The 13790-nt window shown below is 42.4% G+C and overlaps 1 protein-coding gene across 1 annotated transcript in view; it reads left to right on the top strand.

Annotated features, from left to right (window-relative positions):
* Positions 1 to 13790, top strand: part of LOC106577110 (zinc transporter 6) — a 76414-nt gene that overhangs the window by 37773 nt on the left and 24851 nt on the right. The window contains exons 7-8 of the mRNA XM_014154850.2: positions 4970 to 5050; positions 13553 to 13588. Coding sequence (XP_014010325.1) covers positions 4970 to 5050; positions 13553 to 13588 — 117 coding nt within the window. The remainder of the gene's footprint in view (positions 1 to 4969; positions 5051 to 13552; positions 13589 to 13790) is intronic.

Here is a 13790-nt window from a genome sequence, read left to right as displayed (position 1 = left end):
CCTGCCTCTGATAAACATCCCCACAGCATGATGCTGCCACCACCATGCTTCACTGTAGGAATGGTGCCAGGTTCCCTCCAGACGTGACGCTTGATATTCAGGCCAAAGAGTTCAATCTTGGTTTCATCAAACCAGTGAATCTTGTTTCTCATGGTCTGAGAGTCCTTTATGTGCCTTTTGGCAAACACCAAGTGGGCTGTCGTGCCTTTTACTTAGAAGTGGCTTCTGTCTGGCCACTCTACCATAAATACCTGATTGGTGGAGTGCTGCAGAGATGGTTGTCCTTCTGGAAGGTTCTCCCATCTCTACAGAGGAACTCTGGAACTCTGTCAGAGTGACCATCGGGTTCTTGGTCACCTACCTGACCAAGGCCCTTCTCCCCCGATTGCTCAGTTTGGCCGTGCGGAGAGCTTGAGGAGGAGTCTTGGTAGTTCCAAACTTCTTCCATTTAAGAATGATGGAGGCCATTGTGTTCTTGGGGACCTTCAATGCTGCAGACATTTTTTGGTACCCTTCCCGGATCTGTGCCTCGACGCAATCCTGTCTCGGAACTCTATGGAAAATTCCTTCTACCTCATGACTTGGTTTTTGCTCTGACATGCAACTCCAATCAAGTTGTAGAAACATTTCAAGGATGATTAATGGTAACAGGATGCACTTGAGCTCAATTTCTCATAGCAAAAGGTCTGAATACTTATGTAAATAAGTTAATTTTTTTATTTATTTAATCTATTTTAGAATAAGGCTGTAACGTAACAACATTTGGAAAAGAGAAGGGGGTCTGAATACTTAACAAATGCATTGTAGGTGAAAACTGAGGATGAATCAACATTGTCATTTAGGTTAGTATTGTGGAGTAACTACAAAGTGAAAAGAAGGAAGCCTTTACAGAATAAAAATTCCAAAACATGCATCCTGTTTTAAGTAAGGCACTAAAGTAATAGTGCAAAAAAAGCTTTTTGTCCTAAATACAAAGCATTATGTTTGGGGCAAATCCAACACAACACCACTCTCTTAATATTTTTTATCATGGTGATGGCTGCATCATGTTATGGGTATGCTTGTCATCGGCAAGGATAATAACCTAAAACACGAAGCAAATATACACTGGAGTTACTTACCAAGATGACATTGAATGTTCCTGAGTGGCCTAGTTACAGTTTTGACTTAAATGGTGTTGAAAATCTGTGGCAATACTTGAAAATGGCTATCTAGCAATGATCAACATCCAACTTGACAGAGCTTGGAGAATTTAAAAAATAATGGGCAATTATTGTACAATCCAGGTTTTTAAAGATCTTCGATTTCCCCAGAAAGACTCACAGCTGTAATCGCTGCCGAAGGTGATTCTAACAAGTATGCGTTGAATACTTATCTAATCAAAATATGAGTTTTTTTTTCTCCATTTAATAATAAAAGGACTTTGACATCTTCCACTTTGACATTAGCTTTTTGTGTAGATCGTTGACAAACAATGACAATTAAATCCATTTTAATCCCACTTTGCAACACAACAAAATGTGGAAAAATCAAGATGTGTAGTTTCTGAAGACACTGTGTATATATATATATATATAGACACACACACACACACACACACTGCTCAAAAAAAATTAAGGGAACACTTAAACAACACAATGTAACTCCAAGTCAATCACACTTCTGTGAAATCAAACTGTCCACTTAGGAAGCAACTCTGATTGACAATAAATTTCACTTGCTGTTGTGCAAATGGAATAGAAAACAGGTGGAAATTATAGGCAATTAGCAAGACACCCCCAATAAAGGAGTGGTTCTGCAGGTGGTGACCACAGACCACTTCTCAGTTCCTATGCTTCCTGGCTGATGTTTTGGTCACTTTTGAATGCTGGCGGTGCTTTCACGCTAGTGGTAGCATGAGACGGAGTCTACAACCCACACAAGTGGCTCAGGTAGTGCAGCTCATCCAGGATGGCACATCAATGCAAGCTGTGGCAAGAAGGTTTGCTGTGTCTGTCAGCGTAGTGTCCAGAGCATGGAGGCACTACCAGGAGACAGGCCAGTACATCAGGAGTCGTGGAGGAGGCCATAGGAAGGCAACAACCCAGCAGCAGGACCGCTACCTCCGCCTTTGTGCAAGGAGGAGCAGGAGAAGCACTGCCAGAGCCCTGCAAAATGACCTCCAGCAGGCCACAAATGTGCATGTGTCTGCTCAAACGGTCAGAAACAGACTCCATGAGGGTGGTATGAGGGCCCGACGTCCACAGGTGGGGGTTGTGCTTACAGCCCAACACCGTGCAGGACGTTTGGCATTTGCCAGAGAACACCAAGATTGGCAAATTCGCCACTAGCGCCCTGTGCTCTTCACAGATGAAAGCAGGTTCACACTGAGCACGTGGGACAGACGTGACAGAGTCTGGAGACGCCGTGGAAAACGTTCTGCTGCCTGCAACATCCTCCAGCATGACCGGTTTGGCGGTGGGTCAGTCATGGTGTGGGGTGGCATTTCTTTGGGGGACCGCACAGCCCTCCATGTGCTCGCCAGAGTTAGCCTGACTGCCATTAGGTACCGAGATGAGATCCTCAGACCCCTTGTGAGACCATATGCTGGTGCGGTTGGCCCTGGGTTCCTCCTAATGCAAGATAATGCTAGACCTCATGTGGCTGGAGTTTGTCAGCAGTTCCTGCAAGAGGAAGGCATTGATGCTATGGACTGGCCCGCCCGTTCCCCAGACCTGAATCCAATTGAGCACATCTGGGACATCATGTCTCGCTCCATCCACCAACGCCACGTTGCACCACAGACTGTCCAGGAGTTGGCGGATGCTTTAGTCCAGGTCTGGGAGGAGATCCCTCAGGAGACCATCCGCCACCTCATCAGGAGCATGCCCAGGCGTTGTAGGGAGGTCATACAGGCACGTGGAGGCCACACACACACTACTGAGCCTCATTTTGACTTGTTTTAAGGACATTACATCAAAGTTGGATCAGCCTGTAGTGTGGTTTTCCACTTTAATTTTGAGTGTGACTCCAAATCCAGACCTCCATGGGTTGATAATATATCATATGCAACAGTTTGGGCCGCCTGGCTCGTTGCGAACTAATTTGCCAGAATTTTACGTAATTATGACATAACATTGAAGGTTGGGCAATGTAACAGGAATATTTAGACTTAGGGATGCCACCCGTTAGATAAAATACAGAACGGTTCCGTATTTCACTGACAGGAAAAACGTTTTGTTTTCGAGATGATAGTTTCCGTATTCGACCATATTAATGACCTAAGCCTCGTATTTCTGTGTGTTATTATGTTATAATTAAGTCTATGATTTGATAGAGCAGTCTGACTGAGCAGTAGGCAGCAGTAGGCTCATAAGCATTCATTCAAAACAGCACATTCGTGCGTTTTGCCAGCAGCCCTTTGCAATGCATTGCGCTGTTTATGACTTCAAGCCTATCAACTTCCAAGATGAGGCTGGTGTAACCGATGTGAAATGGCTAGCAAGTTAGACGGGTGCGTGCTAATAGCGTTTCAAACGTCACTCGCTCTGAGACTTGGAGTAGTTGTTCCCCTTGCCCTGCATGGGTAACGCTGCTTCGAGGGTGGCTGTTGTCGATGTGTTCCTGGTTCAAGCACAGGTAGGAGCGAGGAGAGGGACGGAAGCTATACTGTTACACTGGCAATACTAAAGTGCCTATAAGAACATCCAATAGTCAAAGGTATATGAAATACAAATCGTATAGAGAGAAATAGTCCTATAATTCCTATAACTACAACCTAAAACTTCTTACCTGGGAATATTGAAGACTCATGTTAAAAGGAACCACCAGCTTTCATATGTTCTCATGTTCTGAGCAAGGAAATTAAACGTTAGCTTTTTTACATGGCACATATTGCACTTTTACTTTCTTCTCCAACACTTTTTTTTGCATTATTTAAATCAAATTGAACATGTTTCATTATTTATTTGAGGCTAAATTGGTTTTATTGATGTATTATATTAAGTTAAAATAAGTGTTCATTCAGTATTGTTGTAATTGTCATTATGACAAATAAAAAAATTGTCAGATTAATCGGGATCTGCTTTTTTTTGGGTCCTCCAATAATCGGTATCGGCGTTGAAAAATCATAATCGGTCGACCTCTACCTTTGACACACCATGCAAGCTGTTTTTATCGGGTAGAGCTCTGTTTGTTTGGCATAGGGCTCTGTGTGTTAGCTTTTTTTCCTTTGACCTTAGGGTGTTGAGCAGTGGTGGTTGCATAGAAAGCTGCTTTTCAGCTTGATTTGGCCCTAATGTGCTCACTGGGCCAGTACAATGGGTCAGCCACTGGACAGATTATCTAATTTCAACTGGAGCAACTCTCCCTAACCCTTCTGTCTATCCAGCTTTCCCAGTACAGCATGTTACTAAACATTGACATGGGGACAAGGAAAAAAACTAATTATGTACATTTACAGATGGAAACAGTTCTTACTTCTGGACTTAACAGTATACCTTTTATACACTACTCGCTTCTACAATGTATGGAACCATATCAGTGCAGCACTAGTGATGAGCAATTTTAAGTCATTATGGAAATGTTTTGTGTTCCACTTTCTATGTTCTGGATACAGTAGGATTTTCATTAATGCTTACAGAATGGACACAGAGAATTGTGCTGTGCATCATATCACTCATTCCCAAAACTCCTGCATTGTATGTTGTTATATTCATGTACCTCTGTTATTGTTGTACAGAACGTTTCTTTTTATCTGTCCGTTGGAATTTTCATATCAGACAATGAGATCAGTGACAATAAAAAAATATATATATATTTTCAAGCATCCTGGTAGTCTATCAGTAGCTCAAATGAAAATGTGTGGTACAAAGCACATGATCTCTGATGTCAGTCATGTGTATTTTCAGTTATGTTCGTCTGCTTGATTGCTCGTGTGTGTGTGTGTGTGTGTGTGTGTGTGTGTGTGTGTGTGTGTGTTTTCCACCAGGTTTAAGCGACTGGAGGTCCTTGCTGTGTTTGCCTCCACGGTGCTGGTGCAGCTGGGCGCTCTGTTCATCCTGAAGGAGAGGTAGGTGGAACCAGGGTTTACCCCTGTTTTGGGACATGGGGTGGGGGATGGGGCGTACTGAATATTTCAGAGCTGTGGGAATGTCTGCTTGTGCCCACACCTCGGGCCAAGGCGACCAGAGCCAGGGTTTATCCAGCGGTCACTGCTCAGGCAGGCTAGGGTTTTAGGAGGGGGATGGGAGTGCTGATGACGGTGCAGTCACTACCTCTTTTCACTCGGCTGCCAACTAGTACATCAACCATGTGTGTCCTATGTAGGGCTAGTTCAGTGTGTTCCGGGGGGGGGGGGCATTGTTTGTGTTGATGAGTGTAGGACATTTCAGCACTGTGGGAACGTTTGTTCGTACCTATTTCCACACCTCAACCTGAAGCACCCATTAGAGAAGGCAGGGTTTATCTAGTGGTCACGTCTTTGGCAGGGTAGAGAAGGGGAGAGATGATGACGCTACACTGTCTCTTTCACATGGCTGCCAGACAACATGTCAAGCACGTGTTTAACAAGGCTTCTGTCATTCAGAGAGAGAGAAACGGGTGGGGGGGGACACTCAAATTAGTATGATATTATGTTTGGTATGGTTACATATGACAGAAGGTTACTTAATCCATAAGAGTCTAAGCCCTGTCTAACACGGTGGAGGGTTCTACTAAGCTATATGGAATTGTTTTTAAAAGGTCCTACCAAGGATCATTTAGCAATTTGATATTGAATTTTAATACTACCTGAAGTATAAAACAAATTGGGCCTTACTACAATTAGCCCATACAAACACATTGAATAACAGATTCACTACATGGAACAACAGTTAGTCCTCCCAAAAAATAAAAAGGAAGTTTGTTCTGAAGTGTCAAAGATATAAGAAAGATCAGGAATATCATATAACCTTTTATTTTTGGCACTAAACAGTGTCCATATATACAGTTGAAGTCGAAGTTTACATACATACACTTAGGTTGGAGTCATTAACTTGTTTTTCAACCACTCCACAAATTTCTTGTTAACAAACTATAGTTTTGGCAAGTCGGTTAGGCCATCTACTTTGTGCATGACACAAGTAATTTTTCCAACAATTGTTTACAGACAGATTATTTCACTTATAATTCACTTTATCACAATTCCAGTGGGTCAGAAGTTTACATACACTAAGTTGACTGTGCCTTTAAACAGCTTGGAAAATTCCAGAAAATGATGTCATGGCTTTAGAAGCTTCTGATAGGCTAATTGACATAATTTGAGTCAATTGGAGGTGTACCTGTGGATGTATTTCAAGGCCTACCTTCACTCAGTGACTCTTTGCTTGACATCATGGGAAAATCAAAATAAATCAACCAAGACCTCAGAAAATAAATAAAAAATTGTAGACCTCCACATGTTTGGTACATCATTGGGAGCAATTTCCAAACGCCTGAAGGTACCACGTTCATCTGTACAAACAATAGTACACAAGTATAAACACCATGGGACCACGCAGCCGTCATACCGCTCAGGAAGGAGACGCGTTCCATCTCCTAGAGATGAACGTACTTTGGTGCGAAAGGTGCAAATCAATCCCAGAACAACAGCGAAGGACCTTGTGAAGATGCTGGAAGAAACAGGTACAAAAGTATCTATATCCACAGTAAATCGAGTCCTATATCGCCATAACCTGAAAGACCGCTCCGCAAGGAAGAAGCCACTGCTCCAAAACCGCCATTAAAAAAAGCCAGACTACGGTTTGCAACTGCACATGGGGACAAAGATCGTACTTTTTGGAGAAATGTCCTCTGGTCTGATAAAACAAAAATAGAACTGCTTGGCCATAATTATCATCATTTTGTTTGGAGGAAAAAGGGGGAGGCTTGCAAGCTGAAGAACACCATCCCAACCGTGAAGCTCGGGGGTGGCAGCATCATGTTGTGGGGGTGCTTTGCTGCAGGAGGGACTTGTGCACTAAACAAAATAGATGGCATCATGAAGGAGGGAAAATTATGTGGATATATTGAAGCAACGTCTCAAGACATCAGTCAGGAAGTTAAAGCTTGGTCGCAAATGGGTCTTCCAAATGGACAATGACCCCAAGCATACTTCCAAAGTTATGGCTTAAGGACAACAAAGTCAAGGTATTGGAGTGGCCATCACAACGCCCTGACCTCAATCCCATAGAAAATTTGTGGGCACAACTGAAAAAGCGTGTGCGTGAAAGGAGGCCCCCAAAACCTGTTTTAGTCACACCAGCTCTGTCAGGAGGAATTGGCCAAAATTCACCCAACTTATTGTGGGAAGCTTGTGGAAGGCTACCCGAAATGTTTGACCGAAGTTAAACAATTTAAAGGCAGTGTTACCAAATACTAATTGAGTGTATGTAGACTTCTGACCCACTGGGAATGTGGTGATAGAAATAAAAGCTGAAATAAATCATTCTCTCTACTCATTCTTTCGACATTTCACATTCTTAAAATAAAGTGGTGAACCTAACTGACCTAAGACAGGGAATCTTTACTAGGATTAAATGTTAAGAATTGTGAAAAACAGAGTTTAAATGTATTTGGCCAAGGTGTATGTAAACTTCCAACATGGCCAAAAGTTTTGAGAATGACACAAATATTCATTTTCACAAAGTTTGCTGCTTCAGTGTCTTTAGATATTGTCAGATGTTACTATGGAATACTGAAGTATAATTACAAGCATTTCATAAGTGTCAAAGGCTTTTATTGACAATTACATGAAGTTGATGCAAAGAGTCAATATTTGCAGTGTTGACCCTTCTTTTTCAAGACCTCTGCAATCCACCCTGGCATGCTGTCAATTAACTTCTTGGCCACATCCTGACTGATGGCAGCCCATTCTTGCATAATCAATGCTTGGAGTTTGTCAGAATTTGTGGGGTTTTGTTTGTCCACCCGCCTCTTGAGGATTGATCACAAGTTCTCAATGGGATTAAGGTCTGGGGAGTTTCCTGGCCATGGATCCAAAATATTGATGTTTTGTTCCCCGAGCCACTTAGTTATCACTTTTGCCTTATGGCAAGGTGCTCAATCATGCTGGGAAAGGCATTGTTCGTCACCAAACAGTTCCTGGATGGTTGGGAGAAGTTGCTCTCAGAGGATGTGTTGGTACCATTCTTTATTCTTGGCTGTGTTCTTAGGCAAAATTGTGAGTGAGCCCACTCCCTTGGCTGAGAAGCAACCCCACACATGAATGGTCTCAGGATGCTTTACTGTTGGCATGACACAGGACTGATGGTAGCTTTATTCCGGATGCCCCAAACAATCGGAAAGGGGATTCATCAGAGAAAATGACTTTACCCCAGTCCTCAGCAGTCCAATCCCTGTACCTTTTGCAGAATATCAGTCTGTCCCTGATGTTTTTCCTGGAGAGAAGTGGCTTCTTTGCTGCCCTTGTTGACACCAGGCGATCCTCCAAAAGTCTTTGCCTCACTGTGCATGCAGATGCTCTCACACCTGCCTGCTGCTATTCCTGAGCAAGCTCTGTACTGGTGGTGCCCCGATCCCGCAGCTGAATCAACTTTAGGAGACGGTCCTGGCGCTTGCTGGACTTTCTTGGGCGCCCTGAAGCCTTCTTCACAACAATTGAACCGCTCTCCTTGAAGTTCTTGATGATCCGATAAATGGTTGATTTAGGTGCAATCTTACTGGCAGCAATATCTTTGCCTGTGACGCCCTTTTTGTGCAAAGCAATGACGATGGCACGTGTTTCCTTGCAGGTAACCATGGTTGACAGAGGAAGAACAATGATTCCAAGCACCACCCTCCTTTTGAAGCTTCCAGTCTGTTATTCGAACTCAATCAGCATGACAGAGTGATCTCCAGCCTTGTCCTCGTCAACATTCACACCTGTGTTAACGAGAGAATCACTGACATGATGTCAGCTGGTCCTTTTGTGGCAGGGCTGAAATGCAGTGGAAATGTTTTTGGGGGATTCAGTTCATTTGCATGGCAAAGAGGGACTTTGCAATTAATTGCAATTCATCTGATCACTCTTCATAACATTCTGGAGTATATGCAAATTGCCATCATACAAACTGAGGCAGCAGACATTGTGAAAATTAATATTTGTGTCATTCTCAAAACTTTTGGCCACGACTGTACATCCATTATTTTTTTCAACTAGAACTGGGGTACCTTCAGACGAGTCTTGTGAGGCCTGTGGGTGTCTTAGAGCAAAACAACCAACATGTTCGTGAGCGTCATCTTTCCACAGAGGGGTCATAATAGTTTGTAGGCCAAATCGTACAGACGATTTTGTGAGAAGACTGATTTTCGTTGACTAATGGTCTGACAAACACCCCTCTAGCGCTGTCATCTTTCACTGCAGATGAGAAAGTGTGACATCTGTGGATGCGGTGGATTGAGATGCATCCAATGCAAAAAAACTGCTCTCTAGCTGAAACAGATCTTTATTGGGAATTTTTTTTATTTTGCGAATTAGATTTTGTGGGGACGCGGACATCGACCTTAGGGGGTTAAGGCAAAAACTAAAGTACGGTGGTTGGTCCGGGTGGATGGGTAGTATTGTAACGCCAATGTCTAGCAACCCAAAGGTTGCGTGTTCTAATCTCACCATGGACAACTTTTGCAGTTTAGCAATTTTGCAACAACTTTCTACTTTTTAGCTACTTTGCAACTACTTAGCATGCTTGCTAACCTTAACCCTTTTAACCTAACTCTTAACCTTAAGCCCTAGCCTAGCTAAAGTTAGCCACCTAGCTAATGTTAGCCACAACAAATAGGAAATTTGTGACATATCATACGATTTGCAAATTCGTAACATATTGCACGATTTGCAATTTGTAGCATATTGTACGAATCTCAATTCGTAATCCATCATACGGAATGGGTGATGGTCATCCATCCACAAATGAATACATGCCATACAAAACGTAACATATCATACTAATTGGAGTATTTCAGATTTAAATGTACTATGTTACATCTACCCGAGTCCAGGTTGATTTGTGGTAAGTGTATGGTAAATCTAGGCTGGCTCCATACCTTCTTCCCTTAATGTTGCCATGAATACTGGACAAAGGTTTTGATCATCCACCTTAAGGACAAATCTATCCTGGAGACATATGCAAAACCACTTCTGTAAATAGCCTTTAGTGGCGTGTTTCTGATGGCTGTTGTCCCAGTGATCGGTACTAGTGTTACTATCAGACTTAATCGGCCATGTAGCTCCCAGCGTGTTCTGGCCATCTCTTTTATTATATCACTCCGCCTTAGCATCTCAGCACAGACTCCCCTCATTATTACTAGCGCCATGAGTTTTCCCTGGTATAAGAAGTGCCCTTATTCTAGGGGTGTTCCGAGTACTCGGACAAAACAAGTATCGTAATGGATATGGAGAATTTTCTAAATTCGATTATGACACAAGTATATTTTCAAATTTTCCGGGATCTGAAAAAAAGTATTTTCAGCTACCAGCACTCATCTCTCTTTCACTCAGTGTGAAGCACTATGTGCTCTAAACAACTGTCGGCTAGTTTCTCCGTCTGTAAAGAAATGGGATTGAAACAAGCCGCTCTCCCTTCCCTTCTCCAAACATTGTGTTTGAATCGGAATCCGTAGTTGGACATAGTTGTTCAATGTAGTTATTTCCCGTCCACTTTCCTGAGGTTTTTGTCTGTCTGCTTGGCGTTGTTAAGTAGGCCTACTTTGTCTGTCCAAATAATTATTCCATTGTTGACGACGTCTGTTGTTGTGTCATGATCCAAGCCCATGCTTGCATGCTATTATTATTTATTCTCACCTTAGGCATGTTTACCGAAAAACAGATCATTAGAAAATAAAATGACACATGTAGATAGTTTATTTTGATTCTACAAATTCTGTGGCATAAGTGTCAGGAGAGAAGTTTGGCTCCTCTCGAAAGTGAAACAATATATGGGGCAAGCGAATTAGCCTGCCTTCAGAAAGTATTTATACTCTGTGTCTTATTCCACATTTTGTTGTTACAGCCTGAATCAAAAATTGATTAAATTTATATTTTTTTCACCCATCTACACACAATACCCCATAATGACAAAGTGAAAACATGTTATTAGAAATTTTTGCAAATTTGCTACACATCCATTTTCATGTCTTGCCTTCGATTTAAGTCAAAACTGTAACTCTGTCACTCAGGAACATTCACATTCTTGGTAAGCAACCCCAGTGTATATTTGACCTTGGTTATTGTCCTGCTGAAAGGTGAATTAATCTCCCAGTGTCTGATGGAAAGCCGACTGAACCAGGTTTTGCTCTAGGAATTTGCCTGTGCATAGCTCCATTCCATTTATTTTTTTTATCCTGAAAAACTCACCAGTCCTTAACGATTACAAGCATGCCCATAACATGATGCAGCCACCACTATGCTTGCAAATATGGAGAGTGGTACTCAATAATGTGTTGTATTGGATTTGCCCCAAACATAACGTTTTGTCCTGAATACAAGGGGCTAATTTACTTTGCCTCATTTTTTGCAGTATTTCTTTAGTGCCTTGTTGCAAACAGGATGCATGTTTTGGAATGTTTTATTCTGTACCGGCTTCCTTCTTTTCACTCTGTCAATTAGGTTAGTATTTTGGAGTAACTACAATGTTGCTGATACGTCCTCAGTTTTCACAGTCATTAAACTATGTGTCTGTTTTAAAGTCACCATTGGCCTCAAGGTGAAATCCCTGAGCGGTTTTCTTCCTCTCCGGCAGCTGAGTTAGAAAGGACGCCTGTATCTTTGTAGTGACTGGGTGTATTGATACACCATCCAATGTGTAATTAATAACTTCAACATGCTCGAAGGGATATTCAATGTCTGCTTTTTTAATTGTTTTACACATCTACCAATAGGGGCTCTTTTTTTGTGAGGCATTGGAAAACCTCCCTGGTCTTTGTGGTTGAATCTGTGTTTGAAATTCACTGCTCAGCTAAGGGACCTTACAGGTAATTGTATGTGTGGGGTACCGAGATGAGGTAGTCATTAAAAAATAATGTTAAACACTATTGCAAACAGAGGGAGTCCATGCAACTAATTATGTGACTTGTTAAGCAAATTTTTACTCCTGAACTTATTTAGGCTTGCCATAACAAAGGGGTTGAGTAGTTGACTCAAGACATTTCAAATTTTCATTTTGAATTCCACTTTGACATTATGTGGTATTGTGTGTAGGCCAGTCACAACATCTCTATTTAATCCATTCAGTTTGTAAACCAACAAAATGTGATAAAATTCAAGGGGTGGGAATACTTTCTGAAGGCACTGTAAATCTGTGTCTGGAATAAATGCAGGCAGTAGTAGCAGTAGTAGCCAGCCATGCATTAGGCTATTTATTAGCTTATTTTGTTGATAATTGAATAGGACTAAGTAAATCATGTGCATTTTCATCTGTCAGGGTCGATTGCCTTTGAACAATGTGTGTGAAAGAGTTAAAGAACATAACGATGAGCTCTGAGTGATAGCGCAGTAATGCGCGCTTGAGGTATACGCTTTACTGGCATTTAAAGCTCACTTCCGGATTTTCCGATCACGAGTAGATCCGATTACGAGTATCAACTGTGATAAAACGGATACGACTACGAATGCGAGTATGACTAGAACAACAGCCCAACAGATGGTTTCCTGGTATATGAAGTGCCCTTGTATTATAACAGCCCAACAGAGGGTTTCCTGGTATATGAAGTGCCCTTGTATTATAACAGCCCAACAGAGGGTTTCCTGCTATAGGAAGTGCCCATATACTATAACAGCCCAACAGAGGGTTTCCTGGTATATGAAGTGCCCTTGTATTATAACAGCCCAACAGAGGGTTTCCTGGTATATGAAGTGCCCTTGTATTATAACAGCCCAACAGAGGGTTTCCTGGTATATGAAGTGCCCTTGTATTATAACAGCCCAACAGAGGGTTTCCTGGTATATGAAGTGCCCTTGTATTATAACAGCCCAACAGAGGGTTTCCTGGTATATGAAGTGCCCTTGTATTATAACAGCCCAACAGAGGGTTTCCTGGTATATGAAGTGCCCTTGTATTATAACAGCCCAACAGAGGGTTTCCTGGTATATGAAGTGCCCTTGTATTATAACAGCCCAACAGATGGTTTCCTGGTATATGAAGTGCCCTTGTATTATAACAGCCCAACAGAGGGTTTCCTGGTATATGAAGTGCCCTTGTATTATAACAGCCCAACAGTGGGTTTCCTGGTATATGAAGTGCCCTTGTATTATAACAGCCCAACAGAGGGTTTCCTGGTATATGAAGTGCCCTTGTATTATAACAGCCCAACAGAGGGTTTCCTGCTATATGAAGTGCCCTTATACTATAACAGCCCAACAGAGGGTTTCCTGGTATATGAAGTTCCCTTATACTATAACAGCCCAACAGAGGGTTTCCTGGTATATGAAGTTCCCTTATACTATAACAGCCCAACAGAGGGTTTCCTGGTCAGGTCACGTGGTACCTTTCTTGTTTATTAACTTGTCCCATATTGCCCCATGTTTCTATGTGACACGGTTTTTCTTCCCTTATTTTGTCAGTGTGGAGAGATTCGTGGAGCAGCCGGAGGTGCACACGTAAGTAGGCCCCGGTCCAAACACGCTTGCCCACCTGCCCGTGTCCACACACACACACCAGGGAGAACAGCAGCCCAAACAAATATCACAGGCAGGTCCAGACAGTGCTAGCCTACCGTCGCTCTCGTCCCTCTAAACTGAAAACAATGTGATTTTCAGCTAATTATGTTGCCATCACTCGCCACAGCCTGGATCACCATTA

This window comes from Salmo salar, chromosome 18, assembly GCF_965601325.2.
Source record: "Salmo salar chromosome 18, fSalSal1, whole genome shotgun sequence".
NCBI classification, from domain to species: Eukaryota; Metazoa; Chordata; class Actinopteri; order Salmoniformes; family Salmonidae; genus Salmo; species Salmo salar.
This window is presented reverse-complemented; position numbering and strand designations above follow the sequence as displayed.